The sequence below is a fragment of the Notothenia rossii genome, assembly GCF_949606895.1.
Source record: "Notothenia rossii genome assembly, chromosome: 8".
Taxonomy (NCBI): Eukaryota; Metazoa; Chordata; class Actinopteri; order Perciformes; family Nototheniidae; genus Notothenia; species Notothenia rossii.
Window position 1 is genome coordinate 5,772,949 of NC_136906.1, and position 21,314 is coordinate 5,794,262.

At 38.9% G+C, this 21,314-nt stretch overlaps 1 protein-coding gene and 1 pseudogene across 2 annotated transcripts; both read right to left on the reverse strand.

The window, feature by feature from the left end:
- Positions 1–344: 344 nt before the first annotated feature.
- Positions 345–2,675, reverse strand: LOC307014350 (pleckstrin homology domain-containing family F member 2-like; annotated as a pseudogene). The gene is made up of 3 exons: positions 2,350–2,675; positions 2,138–2,153; positions 345–1,286 (listed from the first exon to the last, which is right to left on the reverse strand). The product of its transcript is annotated as a pleckstrin homology domain-containing family F member 2-like (transcript).
- An 8,286-nt stretch (positions 2,676–10,961) lies between these two features.
- On the reverse strand, positions 10,962–18,344 carry mgp (matrix Gla protein). Its single transcript, XM_079644383.1, has 6 exons — positions 18,259–18,344; positions 15,893–15,961; positions 15,751–15,780; positions 14,026–14,125; positions 12,229–12,330; positions 10,962–11,349 (listed from the first exon to the last, which is right to left on the reverse strand). Exons 2-6 carry the CDS (start codon positions 15,951–15,953, stop codon positions 11,295–11,297), a joined length of 348 nt encoding a protein of 115 aa, XP_079500509.1. The 5' UTR covers positions 15,954–15,961; positions 18,259–18,344; the 3' UTR covers positions 10,962–11,294.
- Between the last annotated feature and the right edge of the window lie 2,970 nt (positions 18,345–21,314).

Here is a 21,314-nt window from a genome sequence, read left to right on the forward strand (position 1 = left end):
GTAAACAACAACAATGCAGTTCTAAAAATCTGAAACAATCTGAAACAAAATGTATTAATTTATAATAAATAAGATAATAAAAAATGTCAGCTTCATGTAGTGAAGTGGGGGGGGGGGGGGGGGTGCTAGTGGAGTGCACGCGTCTCAAGCAAGCCTAGTTTGTTTACAAAATTGCGGTGCAACTTGGCGGGCGGTACCCTGGACAGGAATCTCTGCGTGAGAAATACAAGGTGTGGCGTGTGAGCGTGAGAATGGAGTGAAATGCGTGAGACTTGAGAGCTCTTCAGGATTACTTTGACATTACAGATGCATGACTCTTAATAATCAAACAATAACAGACATCCTTGACATATATTGTAAGTGCTTTATTGTTTTTTGGATCATTTCAGCAGGTGTGCAAAACATTTTTCATAAGTAAACAGTAAATCAACACATATTTCACATTCTCTTGTATAAACAGTACATATATGATAATGACACTCGAGAGACTATACAGTAAGTTTTGCATGAATCACACTACACTAATGAATGCAATAAAAAGATATGCACAACAAAAACCCTAAATCTTGCCAGGTATATTTGCAGATTTTTGTACTTATTTCAAGTGAAAACGGCATTTTTTCCAGTGTGCATACAATTAAATGGTTCAATTCTCTTTGTAACAATGTTCTCAATTGACTTCAAATCCGTTTTCCATGGCATTCAACGCAGATGCATCGGTCGTGGTGCAACATAGGTGTCACTATCTCCCCAGTTTCCATTCTGGTAGTCTAGCCAGCTGCTGGAAACCTCATTCTGCATTGTCTTTCCTCCTTCCTCTTCATCACTGCATGTTCCCTCATCATCATCCTCCTCTGTACTTCTCTTTCTAGGGTCGTCTCCTCTCAGTCGAGACATCTCCTCCTTCTTCTTGTGGCAGAGACAGCAGATCCTCAACCTCTTTGTGGGGTGAATGTGATCTATCACTGCTCGCTCCTTGGAGCATGCATTGCAGACCAAAAAGCCACATTTTCGGCAGTGGTGTCGGCGTTCGATGAGACTGAACATTTTGAAGCAGCGCATGCATTTGTAGGCGGCCCTGTCTGGGATCCAGGTTACAGCAAACGTGGATCCGGGTCGGCTGCCACACCGCTGCAGAAGGTTTAACCGACTGTTCCAATGTTCTCCATCCAGGCCTGCTTTTCTTCGAGCGAATCGGCGGACACAAAAACGACTTGCACGGTGTACGGACCAGCCATTTGTAACTCAATCCCTCCTTGTCTTCATGTCCTCTAGCATGATGTCCTCTGAAATGACAGGAAAGATATTGTTAACAGTCCAAAAAACACATGGATACTATGGTGTGGTCAACACGCTGCACAGAAAGACTTGAGGTGGATATTTGTCCTTTTCATTCAGTTGATTGCCGTCAAATAAATATATTTTCTGACCTTACCCATGCAGTATTCAGCTGTACTGATAATTTAATTTTAAAGGCTTTGGATAACAACTTTTGAAACTTCTTCAGGTGCATCAATACAACAGGTGTTGTGAGGTGTTTTCATCATGTTTTAAAATTAAGGGTTGTTTTAACCACACTTGTTTAACCTGATCGTAAATGAAGACATGGGGCTATCGCGTATCCCCTCTCTCTATCTCTCTCACTTTGGCTGTGAGCTGCGGGCGCCTGATAAGCCAACATCCCCCACTTCATCACTCACAGCACCCATCGTACAGGGCAAATGGAAAATGTAACCGGGGAAAAGGGTGTTATCTTTACTTAATTATGAATGTTGTTACATCAAGGCTGAAGATTCGTTTTTTTTTTAATTATATCTTGTGGAAGTGCAGATCCCCTGTCCTCCACCAGGGGGTGCTGCAGCACCCTCAGCACCCCTACTTCCCACGGCCCTGGGGCTATGCCAGTATTCTTTTTGGAAAAATGTACAACTACATTGACCAAACTCAAATGTAATTGGTATGTCCAAAATTGGCGAAGTGCACTTTGCTCAGATGAGTAGTTAAGGTAGCATGGTGATATGTTGTCATTGTTTTGTGCGGCATACTTTAAATTCCATGCACCTCCATTGAATTGCTGTTGCAGATATCTTATGCACGTGAATACAAAGTCACAAGAGAGCCAAACTAAAACAAATACTTGATCACTAAAGCTTCTACAGAGGTATAGATACCAACAGATCATCGTTATGCAGATATAGACTTTTTGCACTACTTTGTATTTTATTATATATGTTGCGTTGTTGGAGGAGCTCAGGTCAGAAGAATTTCATTGCCATTTCTAAACTGTAGCTTTGAGCATATATGACAATAAAACATTTGAATTGAATCTGTCGGACTAGATCTGCTTACCTAGAGGGATGACTTTCTGTTTTTTGTGCCAGCGTCCGTTCAGGATGATGCCGCCGTACACCAGCATGTCGTTGAACAGAAAGAACACTTTAGGCTCAGGTTTACTCCGTCCCTGTTTCATGAGACGACCCTGACCCACCAGAACTCTCCCTGGCTCGCATAGATGCCTCCCTGCCGGGCCGAATGAAGTCTCAACGGCTTGGATACGCTTACGGTTCTCCTTCTCAAACGTTACCAGATCCATCGTGGTGAAATCATATGTGTAGCACTGAAATCACAGAAGAGCCAACTGTCCCTTGTTTTATACAGGCAGGTGTCGCAATGGGAGTTTCCAAAGTTTGATTGAGGACAAACACGTCAGGCAAGAAATAAACAAAAAAAGGGGGCGGAGCACTCACATCTGCACACTTATGTAAATATATTTAACATGTTCATTTTCAAGGTTTTACTGTGATATCTTGTTTCAACAGTTAATTTATCAATTTTTTAAATTATTATTTAAATTTTGATTCTATTCCGAAATGATGAATTCTAATATAAGTATGAATATAAGACACCATGTGTAATTAAATAATAATGACTGCAAAAGACTTTGTTATTCAACCCCTGAGGCAGATTGGACTTGTAAGACTGGTTCAGTCGATCAATCAGCAGCTAGAGTGAATAATAAACAAACTTTACTGGTAGCTCACTTACTGTACTTGTTAGTCACTTATGCAATCTGTGCCAAAACTACGCACATCATCGCATGAGAGACACTTCTCACAGACACTTCGTAATGAAGCAAAGTCAGTACTATATTTTCGGTAAACAAAGGCGTGGCAAAATAAAAGGGGATCTCCAAAGCATTGAGATAATAGGTTTGGAAATGAACAATGAGGAAATACCGGAAATAAATGTAATTCTTCTTCCAATCTAAATGAATGAATTTGTATTTAAGTATTTTTGTAATTACATGTGCTATTTTAAAAGCTGAAGTAGGCCTACCTCCCAATGCAAACAATGGCTGTTGTGCGACCAAAGCAATATAGAAATAAAATAAGCTCATGTGTTTTTTTCCACTATTTAATACCAATATGTCGGTGTTGAAAATAATCTACTGTACATTTATTGTGTCAGTGAAGCAATCTGTAGTGATTTGCTACAGCTATCGCTAACGTTGCTGGCCAGTCATTACTTGAAGCAACAGCTGCTGTGTGCAATTTGAGAGAACTCTACACAGTCGAAATTCACACACTGAGCAAGTGTTAACAAATCTGCAGTGTACTCAGCGAAGGGTCAGTGTACAATGCTAGGAGCTGTGTGAGGCCAGAGGCAGTGCATTATGCTATCGTTGCAATGCTAACATGCTCAGAACAACAAGGCTAGTATTCTGATGTTGGGCCGATATAATTGTTGTTATAGAGACTAGCATGTTAGCTCACAAAGATGTTGTGATTGTGTGTTCTGTAATGAAGCCAAGTACTGTAGGGAACATTTCGACCTAAACAGGGCCCTAAGCGAAACATTTGACAAGTAAAACTAAAAAACTAAAATCAAAGTGGAAGAAAATGTCAAAAAATGAAACTTATAGGCTATCTTATCTTATTTAGCCATTAGGGAGTTTTAAGATAGGATTTTTTACAAAGTAATGATGAATACATAAGTGTCTGTGTTTGGAAGACTGGTTTAGTAAATCAATCAGTAGCTGGAGTAAAAAATAAAAACACTTTTCGGTGAACTTTTTCTCACGTCATCTCTGCCACAATATGCAAACAGCGTGTTTTAAGACATGGCATCACAGACGACTTCCCCCATAATGTAGATAAGATATTCAAAGCAGGCTTGGTTGATGTTTGGGGATCTCCAAATGTTGGGGAAATATGTTTGGGAAATACCTGTGGGGAAATACATTTGATCTGCTAATTCACCCGTACTTCATTTACATTACAAAACACTTCATTTGGACAAAATAAAGCTTGTCTGTTTATTTGAAAACATTATTCGATAGGAATTCACTTTGATTGGCTTTATGTATAATTATTCAAAATATAAGATGTTACAAAGCTCCCCCTTTCTCTGTTATCTCTGTCTCATCCTTTTGCACAAGTAGGCTATAAAGAAAACACAAACAGAAAAGGAGTTACGGGAATATTTGACAGCAAAGGTTTTTGAGTGAGAGCCTCTGGTAGACTTGTCTGACTGCATTACGCTGCCAACAGATCAAAGCCAGGATTTCACAGCGTCTTCCCGCAACAACACACATATACATTTCAGAAGACACAGTTTCAGGCAAGAAAATCTTCCCCAAGTTTCCACAAAATGTGTTGCAGATGTTTGTTGTTGGGCAGCATGATGCATGTAATGTTCAAAGGAAATCTTCAGTATCTGGTTTATAGTGTATGTGGAGCGAGAGTGAGAATACTACAAGAAAAAAGTAGTCTTACTTTCAATCCAAGTGGTATTTCAACTGTGATGAAATCAACTGCTGTGTGATGCAAGATAAATGAGCTTGCATGGTTGGCATCAATCTTGGTCGGAAACGCAAGTTTTGCTGGAATGATAAGATGCTTTCCCGCAACGCTTTATGACAGTCAAACATTTCCTGGCTTACCTTGGAAAGGATTACATTCTCAGTCAGAGTGCATGAAAAGAAGAATGGTTAAATAATCTAAAAACATGGGGACATTTTAAGCATACTTTATAACCAGAGGTGGGAAAAACGAAGTCAATTTACTCAAGTACTTAAGAATACTTTACTTGAGTATTTCCATGTAATGCCTTTATTCTACTCCACTACATTTCAGAGGTACATGGTTTACTTTTGCTCCACTACTGTACATGTATTTAATCCCTTTAGTTACTTCACAGATGTGGATGAATGATGTGAAATATAATCAAGTGTGAATCAGACTTTAGTTCCACCTGGAGTAAAGTCACAGGCTACCCTGCAGTATACAAAGTCATTCAAACTAGCTGCACCTTTACCAGCTTTGAGAACACTTTCATGATCAATCATTATAAAACATATCATATATATTATTCTGAAATGGACCAATCTGCACAATGACTACTTTTACTGTCGCTACTTTTCACTATATTTTGATGAGAATACTTTCCTACTTTTACTTGAGGAACATTTTGAATGCAGGACTTTTACTGTAACAGAGTATTCCTACACTCTGGTACTTCTACTTTTACTCAAGTACAAGATCTGAGTACTTCTACTTTTACTCAAGTACAAGACCTGAGTACTTCTACTTTTACTCAAGTACAAGATCTGAGTACTTCTACTTTTACTCAAGAACAAGATCTGAGTACTTCTACTTTTACTCAAGTAAGATCTGAGTACTTCTACTTTTACTCAAGTAGATCTGAGTACTTCTACTTTTACTCTATTACAAGATCTGAGTACTTCTTCTTTTTCTCAAGTACAAGATCTGTGTACTTCTACTTTTACTCAAGTACAAGATCTGAGTACTTCTTCTTTTACTCAAGTAAGATCTGAGTACTTCTCCCGCCTCTGTTTATACTAACCACAACATTACTCTAACTTACTGACATCGAGAATTGACACTTCAATGACAGCAAACACTGTTTTTATGACACATCGAAGCTTCAGGCATTCACCAGTGGGGTATTTACTGACGTATGTTATGTCCTAAAACAAAACATGTAAATCTCAGACCTTACAATGTTTTTACCGCAGACTTCTTCCTTCTCCTAACAGGCTGATAGTGATCAACACCTACTTCTCTGTGAAGGAAATGTGCTTTGTTTCCTTCCATTGTTCCTGTTTACATGTCAAGGTAAAACAAAAGTGGTTTGTATTCATTCAGACGAACATCACTGCGGTGTTTGTCTGGACGCACCTGGCGGGGATCTCCACTCTACTGACATTACCTGTATTGTATTACAAAGGATGTCTGAGAGAGAAAAATAAGCTTTCAAGAAATGTTTTTATTGTTTGAAACTATTTTGTAAAGGACTGACAGTATGTGCATCAAACAAATCTCTGGCCCTGATTCACATGTCACCATTCCTGTTCACCCTCTACACCTCCGACTTCCACTTCAACTCCGGCTCATGCCACCACCAGAAGTTCTCTGACGACTCCTCCATTGTCAGCTGCATCACAGATGACGATGAGGAGGAGTACAGGGCCCTGGTTGAGAACTTCGTAGGCTGGTGTGACTGCAATCACCTCCAGCTCAACATCAGCAAGACTAAGGAGCAGGTGGTGGACTTCAGGCGGAGCAGGAAGAGGCCTCTGACCCCCATCGCCATCAGGGGGGAGGATGTGGAGGTGGTGAACAGCTACAAGTTCCTGGGAGTGCACTTAAACAATAAACTGGACTGGACAGATAACACCGATGCTCTCTTCAGGAAGGGACAGAGCAAGCTGTTCTTCCCGAGGAGGCTCAGGTCATTCAACGTGTGCACGAGGCTGCTGCAGATGTTCTACCAGTCTGTGGTGGCCAGTGTGCTCTTCTTTGCCGTGGTGTGCTGGGGTGGAAACATGGACACTGGCAGGCTGAACAAGCTCGTGAGGAAGGCTAGCTCTGTAGCGGGAGTACAACTGGACAATCTGGAGGAGGTGGCAGAGGGGAGGATGAGGAGGAAGCTTGACAGCATCCTAGAGAACCCCTGCCACCCCCACCCCCCCCCCCCTACCCCCATGCAGAGCTAGTGAAGATGAGGAGTACGTTCAGCCACAGACTCATCCCTCCACAACAACGCACCAAGCGCCTCGGACAGTCCTTTGTGCCTGTAGCCATCAGGCTGCACAACAAGGGGTTAATGATGAAAAAGAAATACAATTAAATCACTGGACATAAATATACACTGTTTCCACAACCCATGTTAATATATTATTAGTAGACCAAATAGGTAGATATGTCACTATGTGTACAGATGTCCATTTTCACTTGTCACTAGTGCTGTGTACCTGGACTCACATTCAGTTGCGATATTTTGCGAGACTTCGTGAGCTCAGTAATGGCCGCCATATCAGAAGCCAAAACAATGTTTTTCGTCTTTTCTCAGCGCAAATTTCTCGATCTATGGAAGGTTTTAGATGGTTTAGAACACAAAGGAGAATATACGTAAGTACCGGTTCCTGACGTTCCGGTTTTAACCGGACTTGAACCGAAACCTTTTACAAGTCCAGTACCGGTTCGGCGTACCGGTACGCAGCACTACTTGTTACTTTAACTTATTCCGTACTTTATAACTTAGATGACAAAATATGTAAATATGCTGACAGTTATTTTACAGTTTTTTACTCTTATTTTTACTCATCTCCCATTTCATAGTCTTTTATTATTATTATCATTTTAATTATTTTCTTGATTTAATTTATTTTTGATTTTATTAATCTGTGTGAATCTTTGCTGTCCTGTGTTTTTTACCCTGTTGCTGCTTTATACAACTGGATTTCCCCTCGGCTATTAATATCTTATCTTGTGTTTTATCTACTTTATCTAGAATCCAAAGATCTTTAGACACGTATTTAAGACGGTTTTTCTTTCTCCAGTTGTGAGATTCATAAATATTCTGGAGGATAACAAACATAATGTGGCATTCACAACCAGCTAGTATTGTAAAAAGTACAAGGAGAGCATATCTGGCTTTTGTTAAAACAGAAAGGGACACTCCTATTGTCCAATAATGTCTTCTTTAATAGCTTTCCTTTCTTTGTATGTGTCCTTATCTTGTACAGCAGGGACATCTAGTGGCCTAAACAGTTCTGTTATTAAGTCCTCTGATAAGATAAGTTAAGATAATATAAGATAAGATAAGAAGTACTTTATTGATCCCAATTTGGTAAATGTTTGTGTTGCAGCAGCATAAAGACATGGCATTGTACAATAACAATTAAAAAGACTAGAAATCAACAAGAAAGTAGAAAATATTGAATTTACAAATTAACAAAAATAAAAACAAAATATAAAGCAAGTATAACTGGGTATTTGCAGTTTATTTATTTATTTGGTTTAATGTTTTATCTTTCATTCAATATAATTTACCTCTGTTATGTATTTGTTAGTTTATTTGTTTATTTATGTATCTGTTGTTTTATTTGTTGTTTTATGTTTTTGTTTTGTTAGTTTGTTTTTTAAAAAAAGCAAAAAAAAGAAATATATATGTTAATAATTTAGTTTTTGGGAGAAGGGGTGGGATTAAATAAGTGTAAACTTCTTCCCACCTCTTTTAAGATGTGTAATTAAGTAGAGTAAAACTTGCATAACTTGCTTAACACACACTTTGAGACTATCACATCAACAACACTTAGAAATTGATTGTGATAAAAAAGGGGGATTGCCATTTCTTAATTTTCAAGGATTTAAGGAAATAATAACCCAGCAAATACATGTTTCCGTTAGTTTTTAAGTCATAAACACAAGAGAGAAACAACTAAGACAATTAATTACCAAAATATTGTTTTTCTTTTTGGCCTTTCAGGGCTTCCGTAGGTAACTCATAGCCACTGGATTTGTCTTTCTATTAAATATAGTAACGTCTTTTTTACGTACTTTATCGGCTGCTAATACATCAGACTGTCCTTGAATCATTGCTTGGATGTGCTTCATCTTAAGATGGAAGGTTTAAGGTATGAAATTGATACAAAATCAATTTTTAAAAAACTATAAAACACTAAAAAGTGACGCAGAATGATGTAGAATCACCAGACTTCTTGCAGCATGCGATAAAAACCTTGAATGAAATGTGAGGAATGCAGTGCAGCTGTGATCCTGCAGAGGTCAGAGTTTCACATTCAGGTCACTAAATGCAGAGGAAAGCATGTGAACTAAAGAGAAAAACCACCGTCCCACATTCTGTTACAGGTTTTCTCCGATTTTCCTACAGAAATAAAGCGACATTTAAAAACAGCGTGTTTGAACATTTGTGGAAAGGGTAATTTGAAATGAGGGAAGATATTTTTAACCAAGAACAAGAGGGTGGTTTGCCAATAAAGTGTCAGAAAGGTTTACACAGTGGAAGCAGAACATGTTAATTAAAACAGAACTAGAGCTGTGTCTTTGTAATCTTTGCCCTTTTTTTTAAGAACATCTCATCATGTTGCATTTTAGTAGTTAATTAGAACATGGATGCTATTGTTGATGCTCAATGCAGTCTAATGTCTGAGTTTTTTAGTTTCACCGTTTGCTCACAGAACGTCTTAAATGGCCTAATTTTACAATACAAATCCAAACAAAATGTATATATTTTTTTATCTTAACAATTCTAGAAGTAAACTAGATCAATGCAATAAATATGAGGTTTATTGCCATGTTGGTTAACACAAAAAGGGAACTTTCATTGGTGTATATGGTGAAAACATAAAGGCTATCTAGCTTATGAAAAAAGAACAAATATAGATCTATTTTAACAGCTATTTTTAAAACAGTTATGACATTTAAAAAATATTAAGAGAAATACAAATGTTATAATACATCATGCAAGAACAAGTATATCTATAATGTCATGGGGGGGGCGGGGGTTACCTTGGTTGGTGATTGGCTAATGGTTACACAAGACAACACATTGTTATGACATCATAAAGTGGCCAAAATCTGATCAGCTCATTTTCAGACAGGTTTTTATAGAAATGGATCAAAAAGAGAGAGAATCTTTGTTCCTGAAATATTCACGGTCTCTTTACACAGAGGGGACACATGTTGATGAAGAAGAGACATGAAGAAGAGGGGACACATGTTGATGTAGAAGAGACATGAAGAAGAGGGGACACATGTTGATGAAGAAGAGGAGTAACATGTTGATGTAGAAGAGACATGAAGAAGAGTGGACACATGTTGATGTAGAAGAGACATGGAGAAGAGGGGACACATGTTGATGTAGAAGAGACATGGAGAAGAGGGGACACATGTTGATGTAGAAGAGACATGAAGAAGAGGGGACACATGTTGATGAAGAAGAGGAGTAACATGTTGATGTAGAAGAGACATGAAGAAGAGTGGACACATGTTGATGTAGAAGAGACATGGAGAAGAGGGGACACATGTTGATGTAGAAGAGACATGAAGAAGAGGGGACACATGTTGATGTAGAAGAGACATGAAGAAGACGGGACACATGCTGATGTAGAAAGGACATGAAGAAGAGGGGACACATGTTGATGTAGAAAAGACATGAAGAAGAGGGGACACATGCTGATGTAGAAAGGACATGAAGAAGAGGGGACACATGTTGATGTAGAAGAGACATGAAGAAGAGGGGACACATGTTGATGTAGAAGAGACATGAAGAAGAGGGGACACATACTGATGTAGAAGAGACATGAAGAAGAGGGGACACATGTTGATGTAGAAGAGACATGAAGAAGAGGGGACACATGTTGATGAAGAAGAGACATGAAGAAGAGGGGACACATGTTGATGTAGAAGAGACAAGAAGAAGAGGGGACACATGTTGATGTAGAAGAGACATGAAGAAGTGGATTTTGCATTATAGGTGACCTTTGACTTTTATCAGCACTATTCTAGCTCCACCCTTTAACACACATCAAGTTTTGAAAATAGCTAATTTCATCTGAAATGTCACAGTAATTGGACCGAATGTGTTCACTCTCTCATAAAGCAAAGAAATCACTTTAACAAGAAAACATTAAATGGTATTTTATTTGTTTATTTCAAAGCAATGGAGACACTCACTGACAGCAGTGCTGGATAAATAAGGATAATGTGAGAAACAGTTGGTTCATAGCGAACGACACACTTCCTCCGTGTGCTTCACACAAAGCTCTTAAATGCTGTGAAGGTGTGATAATAGTGGATACAAACTATCCTGAGATTACACAAAGGATTTCTACACGTGTGGAACGATGGGATATTTAGAAAGACCACAAAAACAACCACATCAATTACATGAAAGTTGTGACTCGTGGATCGAAGGCACGCCGTTCTTCCTCAGACTGTTTGATGGTGATTCTGCAGGATTTCTGTTCAGTGTCTCGGCGCCCTGGCTGGTGTCTGAGGCACGTTTCGGGCTGCAAAGTACCTAAAATCATAATAATAATAAAGCTTTATTTATATTGCACATTTCATACAACACATGCAGCTCAAAGTGCTTTACAAAATGACACATCACAAGTTAAAAATAAACAAGAAATTCCCGTTGCATGCAGCAAAATATAAAATGTTCACAGGTTAACCCTTCGATGCCCGAGTGACTACACTCTTCCATAAGTGGGTCTGAAAGGACCCGTATTAGAATAATATGTGTTTTTATGCCATTCTTGTCATTTTTGTAAAGAAAAATCACGTGAATAATCTTTAGTATTATATTTTAGTTCACATTATAAATATTTTATATTTAATTTTTCACAATTTAGAATTTTTTTACATTTTGAAAGAAAAACGTTTTGAACATATTGTCCCAAAGATCTCCGCTATTCTGAGACCCTCACAGTATTCCAGTCCCTTTTCAAAACTCATCTCTTCTCCTCTTGTCTACTCATATCCCACCCCCCATCAATCCATGCCGGTTGATCAAGTTTGATAGTCCTATACCCCCCATCCCCCCACACCCTAACCTTCCCTTATATTGTAAAGCGATTTTGGGTCATTGAAAAGCCCTATAAAAATATAATGTATAATTATTATTATTATTATTATTATTATTATTATTATTATTATTATTATTATTATTATTATTATTATTATTATTATTATACTTTTTACTGAAGTACATTTCAAAGTTTACTTTTACTTGAGTAAAGAAGTTTAGTCAGTACTTCTAATTTTACCAGAGTATTTTTAAACATGAGTATCTGTACTTCTACTTGTGTAAAGGATGCGTGTACTTTTGCCATCTCTGAAAATCAAAGATAACAATACAATGATATGCAGTTAAGTAACTTCAAAATAAGAAATGAACCTCTGGTAGGCCTGCTGGAAGCCGTGTGTGTAGGCGTAGTAACGACACGGAGAATAATCCTCGCAGGTCTCTGCACGCCTCTCTGCCAGAGTCTTCACCTTCCTGAGAGGGGGGGAAACGCTCAGAGATCAGTGAGAGGAGCAACAATACAGTGTACAAATATTCAGTTACAAGTTAAAGTAAAACAAAATAATTAATCAAGCTTGCTTCTTCTCGTTAAACTCGTCTTACCGCGTTCCGTCCTATACTTTATGATATTTCTTTAAATGTATTTCTGTGTGAATGTTTGGTGTATGCTTATATGTTTTTTTAGGGGTGTCGTTGAGTTCTTAGAAAAGTTCTTATAATTATTATTACCATTAATATTATCATCACGACCCTTGTTATTATTTGTATTTGTAATACTATTATTATTATTATTATTATTAATATTATCACCATCACCATCCTTGTTATTATTTGTATTATTATTATAATAATATTTACAAATGGATATTATTAAAATAAACTATACTTAAAGTACCAAAAGTAAAAGTAGAAGTTAGAATAATGTGTCATGTATAATAATGTATTTGTATTTTGTCTAATTAACATAATTCTGTAGCAATTAACATAAAGTAGCAGTACTTAAAAACTACAATATATGTCAACGAAATGTACTTGGAAAAGTGTGAACTAGGATAATGCAGGAAATACTCAACTGAAGCACAAGTACCTAATTTCTTCGACTATATAGAGTACTTGGAAAGGCAGACAGTGGGTGTTTCTCAATGTCAAGGAAGGATGCTCCAGAGCCGCTATTTCAAGCATGCTACGTCATCGAGTGCCGCCGAAAGACTGTTCCAATGTCCAGCATTCTTAAATTCTACCGAGGCCGGCGTACTTCGTAGCGAGAAATTTCGAGGCTGCACATGTGTAGACTCCGCGGTCTTTAAATCCCCACAATGCTTTGCGCATGGACCAATTTCCCCAAATCTGTGGCGGAAAATGTAAGGCGGGGCCTCTCATATGACGCACACCTGCACACTTGCTCGCCTGTTCAACTCTTAGTTTTCCAAATGCCAGGAAGTATTCTTGCCTCGCTTCTGAAGCAAGTGACTCGAAAGACATGTGCTACCGAGCAAGCGTACTCGACATTGAGAAACACCCAGAGTACTTGGAAAGGCAGACAGAGGGTGTTTCTCAATGTCGAGGACGCTTGCTTGGTAGCACATGTCTTCCGAGTCACTTGCTTCAGAAGCGCGAGGCAATAATCCTTCCTGGCCTCGGAAAACAAAGAATGGTGGAACAGGCTAACAGGTGTGTGTCATATGCGAGGCCCTGCCTTAAATGGAGCGCGATTTCCGCCAAAGATTTGGAAATTGGTCAGCGCGCAAAGCATTGTGGGGATTTTAAGACCGCGGAGTCTACACATGTGCAGCCTCGAAATTTCTCGCTACGAAGGACGCCGGCCTCTGTAGAATTTCAAGTATGCTGGACATTGGAACAGTCCTTCGGCGGCACTCGGTGACGTAGCATGCTTGAAATAGTGGCTCTGGAGCATCCTTCCTCCTCGAAAAAAACCCAGAGACAGTAAAAGGGAAGAATGGTGAGAAAAAGGAGGAGAGCTGTAATCTGGAACAGCTTCATTCTTGTTGCCTTTCTTCTCCAAGTCGTGCATTCTCACACATGTAGAAGTTTAATAGTCTAATTAGGTTTTCCCTTAATGGCCGGCCATAATGTGTGCCTGTCTCTGCGGGTGTGTGGTTTTACAGAAGTTTAATTTGAAGGCTGGTGTGCTGTGGTTGTGTCTTCTACCTCACGAAGTTGTAAGGGGTGTTCCCTCTCGGTGGGTTGTATGCGTTCCCCTGCTGCGGCGCGATGAACGAGTTGGCTTGGTTCGGAGGCACAAACACATCTGGAACCACAAATGTTTACTCGACAAAACATCCTCGTTTTAATCAGGTAAGGCATGCACGTCATGCAACTGATGTTAGTGAGGAGAGACACTACAGGTGGATGTTAAATATTAAAGAGGTCATATTCTGCTGATGTTCAGGTTCATATCAGTATGTAGTGTCTCTACTTTAAAGAGTCCTCTCCTGCTGATGTTCAGGTGTATATCAGTATGTAGTGTCTCTACTTTAAAGAGTCCTCTCCTGCTGATGTTCAGGTGTATATCAGCATGTAGTGTCTCTGTGACATGTCTCCATGCTTTAATTTTCAAAAAGCTCTTTATTTTTCTCATACTGCCTGTGCTGCAGCACCTCTTTTCACCCTCTGTCTGAAACCAGAGCCCAGTCTTGTGATTGGTCAACCGCTTAGTGATGTCCCGCCCCTTAGCCTACCATGTACATTGTGTACAACAGATGTGCAAGTGTTACATAGTGTCACTATTTGCTTGAAGTAAACAAAGGAGTCCAGCGGAGGTGTTTCAGGCAGGGCCCCTTTAAACTAATAGAGTTTAATGCGTTTTAGATTAGCTGCCCGAAATAAGGTCTGTGGTTAACACAAGCTGAGGAGATTTTCAGGTTTTGTTCTACGACATAAAATCATCAGTAAATTCCCCACTGATAAACTTTCTAAGCTTTTACGTGTTTAAAAAAAAGCGGTTGCTAACAAGTGTTTAAATGAGACGACTTAACGTCATCACGCCCAACATTAGCCACCTTTAGCTTAGCGGTGGTGACGTGAAGTCATGTGACCATGCTGTTCCTTTATAGCCCAACATTAGCCACCTTTAGCTTAGCGGTGGTTACGTGAAGTCATGTGACCGTGCTGTAGTTCCTTTATAGCCCAACATTAGCCGCCTTTAGCTTAGCGGTGGTGACGTGAAGTCATGTGACCATGCTGTTCCTTTATAGCCCAACATTAGCCGCCTTTAGCTTAGCGGTGGTTACGTGAAGTCATGTGACCGTGCTGTAGTTCCTTTATAGCCCAACATTAGCCACTTAGCGGTGGTGACGTGAAGTCATGTGACCGTGCTGTAGTTCCTTTATAGCGCAACATTAGCCACCTTTAGCTTAGCGGTGGTGACGTGAAGTCATGTGACCGTGCTGTAGTTCCTTTATAGCCCAACATTAGCTTTTTACTTTTGGCAGTTACTATTATGCTTCGAATTTGATACAAGTGGTGTTATAGTATCATAGACATGTGTTTGCCAAATATATAGATTCTGCAATATTCTGAAAGCCAATGGAAAAATCCCATTGGCTTTTTGTTGAACGAGAAAATATGTTTTGTAATACAAGCTTTCTGAATTGATAATAATAACGATGATAATGTAAACAAATTAGGCATAATCTCATTCTACTTGTGTTGAATTTAAAACAAAAGTCAGTCACATAAAAACATAAACGTCTAATCTTCGGGTGTTTTCTGGAAATACTCATCTCATGCAAGCTTAATACTCTCAAAATGCATTAGTGGTTGAAACAAACCTGTTGTGTCTCACCTGAAAAACTAAGATATACAGTAGAGCAGGCGGTGAAGTATTTTTTGCATGCATGTTTTTCCATGAACAGACAGACAACATTTAATCACCTTCTTCTGACTCTGTGCTCTCATGAGAGTCTACGGGAAAAACATGGAATGAGGTTAAGCATAAATGATGATAAATGGGATGTTTTATATGTTATGAATGATGGGAAAATGAAGGTATTTTGGGGGGGGGGGGGAGCTGTACCATAGCAGACGCAGAAAGAAACCGCAGCAAAAACTGCCAGAAACTGGATAACGCTCTTCATCTTGAGACCTGCTGGAAACGAGAACAAAGAGGTGTTTCAGTGAGGCGTCGTCAGATAGGAAAAGAAGGAGAAATAACACAGAGAAAGTGGCTCAGACTTTTTTTAAATGTGGGCAAAGGGTGAAGAACCACATATGTGTGAAAGTGGCAACGTTTCTAAATCTGTGTTTGAGGTTTTGTGCATGCGACCAGCACGTATACATATATACATGCTAGCAATTTGATGCAGACTTCACATGGCAAACACCAGAGTTATATATATGTATAATAACAGATGTGCATGGATATGGAAAAGGGCGTCATAGAGCACACACTCATGTAACAGCTGGAGCTTGGTTTGTTAACTTCAATTATACTACTCATTATGTAACTCCTATATGCTTTTTCATTGGTCGATGTTATGTAACACAGGTGAGGTTTTTAGGTTATTTTATACAGCAAATGTAGAACACAAAGGTGACTCAAAGTGCGTACATAAGCGTTAACACACAAACAATAAAATATGAAATATTAATGCATATAAAAATTACAATAGCAATACAAATTAAAATGTTAAAATGAAATAGAAATAAAAGCATTAACACACAATAAGATAAGTGGCATTGTGATGACGAGTGCAAAACAATCCCCAAAGTAGGTTTCTGCATTTAGTTAAAAAAATAAAATACAATGAAATGTTTTACAAATATATTAAAATGGTGTTAAAATAAAAGCCTTAACACCCAATAAAATGAATACAAATGGAAATAAAATGAATGAAAGAGAAAGAAGGTTGTTTAAAATCCGCACTGTAAATCCAGATGAGTGCTAAATTTAGTTTAAAATACATTTTTAGGAGCTCCAAATGTAATCGCAAAATGTGTTCTTCTCTGGTTTCTGGGCTTAAGAGAGAACAGCTGATGTTTACAAATATTAATTAAACTCTCCAATAACATATTGCAGTTGTTCATTTATGCAGGGAAACAACATTTTATAGGAGGCAGGTTTTCTACACATCTGCACTCTATCACATGCAAAACTGACAGTAAGGTGTCTGACATCTGTACAAACAGATATAACAGATGTGTTTAGCAGACCAACACACACACACACACACACACACACACACACACACACACACACACACACACACACACACACACACACACACACACACACACACACACACACACACACACACACACACACACACACACACACACACACACACACACACACACACACACACACACACAGGCATTCGCATGTCTGCACAGCAACAAAAAAAAGCTTTCATAACAATCTTCTGTTTGTGGGATATGGAAGGGATTCTGTTTCAGCAGCAGCCCTCCTTTTTGCCATCAATAGTAGCTTTCATTACATATAAACACTTGCCAACACACACCCGCAACAGACACACACACACACACACACACACACACACACACACACACACACACACACACACACACACACACACACACACACACACACACACACACACACACACACACACACACACACACACACACACACACACACACACACACACACACACACGCAGGCCTATCTTGGCTTACAGACTCACAGTGGGCATAGAGACACAGAGTTCACAGACTGGCAGAAAACATCTAGACGTGTGTGTGTGTGTGTGTGTGTGTGTGTGTGTGTGTGTGTGTGTGTGTGTGTGTGTGTGTGTGTGTGTGTGTGTGTAGTGCTGACCTAAGTGTCTGCAGAGCTTTTATGCCTGTCTGAGTCTCAGCAGGGGTCCTGGTGGGGTTTGATTCCCTGCAGGCAGAAAGTGTCACCTCAAAGGAAAAAGCCACAGGCATGATGCTGGCACGCAGAACACCCTCAGGCTGCATATTGAAATACTTATTCTTTTTACGAGTTGTACATTGTGCACATTTTTACTTTAACTCTTTAGTTGTATACAAATATTTTTGTGATTTAATCTTTAATTGTATCTTCTTCATATTTTTTATTTAATTTTGTATTGCTCATCTTTACTTTATGTTGATGTCAGTATTTTCTTTTTTATTTCAACTTGTACTTTAACTTCTTAAATGTATGTATTTTTTATACACTTCTCATTGCACACTTTACTCTAAACGTATCTTATATGTTTCTCTATCTCAATTTTATTCTGATTTGAATACTTTTCACTAATTCAAATGAGTACTTTAGGCCTGTTTTAGTTTGAGGATTGCATGTTGCAGCAATAAATAAGAAAACATGAATTAAACGAATCAGGTAATTCATCAAATGAGTCGTGAACAACCTCTACCTTTCCCCTGCATTCAGAATACTGGCTTTAATGTACTCACCGTTAAGGATAATTATGTCGTCTTGGAAAAATCTCCCTCTGTGTATTTTCTCCCCAGGAATATTCCCCAATACTTCACAGAAACTCTTTTTATACTCACCTCTCCCCCTCCGCCCTCTTCATTTCTCCCCACCTCCCCCTTTAGCCCTCGCCCTCTTCCCTGCCCTCTCATACTATCAGTCTTCTTTTCCAGCATTTAATCAGAGTATTAGCTCACTCTCTCCCCGACTCCCACGCCTTCAAAGGGGGAGGCAGAGGGGGGTGAGCAGGGAGACAGAGTTGAGGGTGAGGGGAGGTTTTATAACAGGTACCTGAAGATATTCACTGCTGTTTGCCATGATATGAAAGACCCTCCACACTGAATCCACCCTCTGGCCCACATGAAGAGACTGTTTATCATAAAAGTTACATATTTATCTCTTACCACTGAGGGAGAACTGAGACGAAAGCGACGTAGGTAGAAAGCAACAAGAAGTTTTGTGCTCACACAACCTTGACATGTTTAAAACATCAGCATTTACAGCAGATCAGAACCTGGAAATATTGCATGCAAGTTATACATAAGCAGAGATGGCAAAAGTACACACATCCTTTACTCAAGTAGAAGTACAGATACTCGTGTTAAAAAATACTCTGGTGAAAGTAGAAATACTGACTAAACTTCTTTACTCAAGTCAAAGTAAAGAGGCTTTGAAATGTACTTCAGTAAAAAGTACCCATAACTAGCAGCTGTTTTAAAGAGTACCTGACCTCCCTTTATATTAATAGAACAATAATGTCATTGTTAGCTAATGAATGTTTCCATGGTGACCAACGGCAACATGACAACGTTTTCATTGGTCCCTCTTCTTTAGAGAAGACCAGGAAGTGATGGATACACGGATCGTGTTCAAATCAATAGGCACACAATGACTCTAAATAATAATGATCACGCCACCAAACACACATTCAGACTAAAGGAACCAGCCTGTTTGGAAAATGAGAGAAGTAGAAAGTACAGGTATTTGTGTTCAACATGTAAGAAGTAGAAAGTACAGGTATTTGTGTTCAACATGTAAGAAGTAGAAAGTTCAGGTATTTGTGTTCAACATGTAAGAAGTAGAAAGTACAGGTATTTGTGTTCAACATGTGAGAAGTAGAAAGTACAGGTATTTGTGTTCAAAGTGTAAGAAGTAGAAAGTACAGGTATTTGGGTTCAACATGTAAGAAGTAGAAAGTACAGGTATTTGTGTTCAACATATAAGAAGTATAAAGTACAGGTATTTGTGTTCAACATGTAGAAGTAGAAAGTTCAGGTATTTGTGTTCAAAATGTAAGAAGTAAAAGTAAAAAGTGGTCAGAAAAATAAGGAGTGGAGTAAAGTACTGATACCGGAAACATTTACTTAAGTACAGTAACAAAGTATTTGTACTCCACTACTTCCAGCCTCTGTACATATGAGGCTATTTTTGATCAGCGGAAGTCAATTCTCTCACGAAAAGTGCTTTTTTTCATGTAAAGTTTGTTATTTCATATTTAGGGTCACTTGACAGACTAATTAGGACTTTCTAGATACTTTGCCATGTCAAAGTTTCACTGTCTGTCAGGACGATTGTAAAAGTTATTTATATCCCGTCGCATGCGGGCACAAGTTACAAGGTTTTATACAACATGTATATCATGTTATACCGACAGAATGTACCAAGAAAGAGGGTAAAAATGGCTACAAACCGTATGACCACGCAGAGGATGATAAGAGGCTTGTGATTTAAACATTAATGACGTCCTTCGCAGTTTAGCTTGAACATTAGCTATCTGTTAACTGTTTGCGGGTCTTGAACAAAGATTGTTGTTAGCAGTTTCATTTAGGAACTATTTTCTTTCAACCGAACTACACCTCACAACAGTTCTTAGAAGCCAGCGTGCATCTATACATGAAAAGAGCCTCAAGCACATTTTAAAAACATGAATGGCGTCTAACTGGACTGAACTGTACGTAACGTTAGCTATAGCTGATCCAACGCTTCCTTCAGCGCAGTGATACTGTTTGTAGGAGTAGTTTTAAGAAGATTTACTCAAGATAATCCACGGACCTTGTTATAAACCACTTCATGAAGGACCTATTTTCTTTCTGCCGAACTACACCTACAAACCTTGTCCCAGCTCAGAAGAAAACATGCATCTATTCATTGATGAGAAGTTTGTGATTGCCCAAGATAAAAAACATAAATGCTGTCCTCCTGAGGAGTAACTAAAGAAGTAGATGAACGCTTCATTCTTTGCACTTACGATAGGTGGGTGTAGTTCGGTTAAAGAATATAGTTCCTGTATGAAACCTGTAGATTATCTCAAATACCTGGGTCATGATTTCTTGAAATTTACATTGATTTGAAGTGTTTTTTTCTGAACTCTGCACACCAAAACAATCCAGATCAAGTTAAAAGTTTTTAGTACACATACAATTACACTGCTTAGCAAACCTCATGGTGTATATCTGAGAGTTACGTAACACCACATCACATTTGGCTCAGCTGGAGTTTCTGTGAATAGCTGTGTGGAAGCAGACCCTCGCCAAAAGTAAACAAACCGGAATAAGATCGTGAGATATGCCAGGAATCAGCAGACAGACGGATAAACATTGAGACATGAAGATCAGATAAGCCCCGGCCGACAGATAAGACTGAGAGGGGGGAATTCAGGATTTCAGAAAAGAGAGAAAGCACATGTTGGATGTTTTGTACAGTGATGTGGTCTTATTAGGCTGTAAGTGAAAAACCACTGAGCAGCGGTTTGGTCCCTGGTACAGATATTAAATGTCCAATTTCCTCGAGCAGATACCAACACGAAGGAGGGAAAGCAACATAAACAAGGGTCTGTTTTTTGTTTAGATTTTTAAAGACTTTTCTTAAGCTTGTTTCTAAACTTACACACAGGCAAGGGGAAAAGGGTGAATGAGGAAAAGGTGGAGTGGGCGATTGCATGGAAAGGCAGAGTCGAGTAGATATTATTCACCCGTCTCCCTCCCAATTTCCTCACTTGTTTATGAACTCTTAAGTCGTTTTTCTGCTGTTGTCCTCA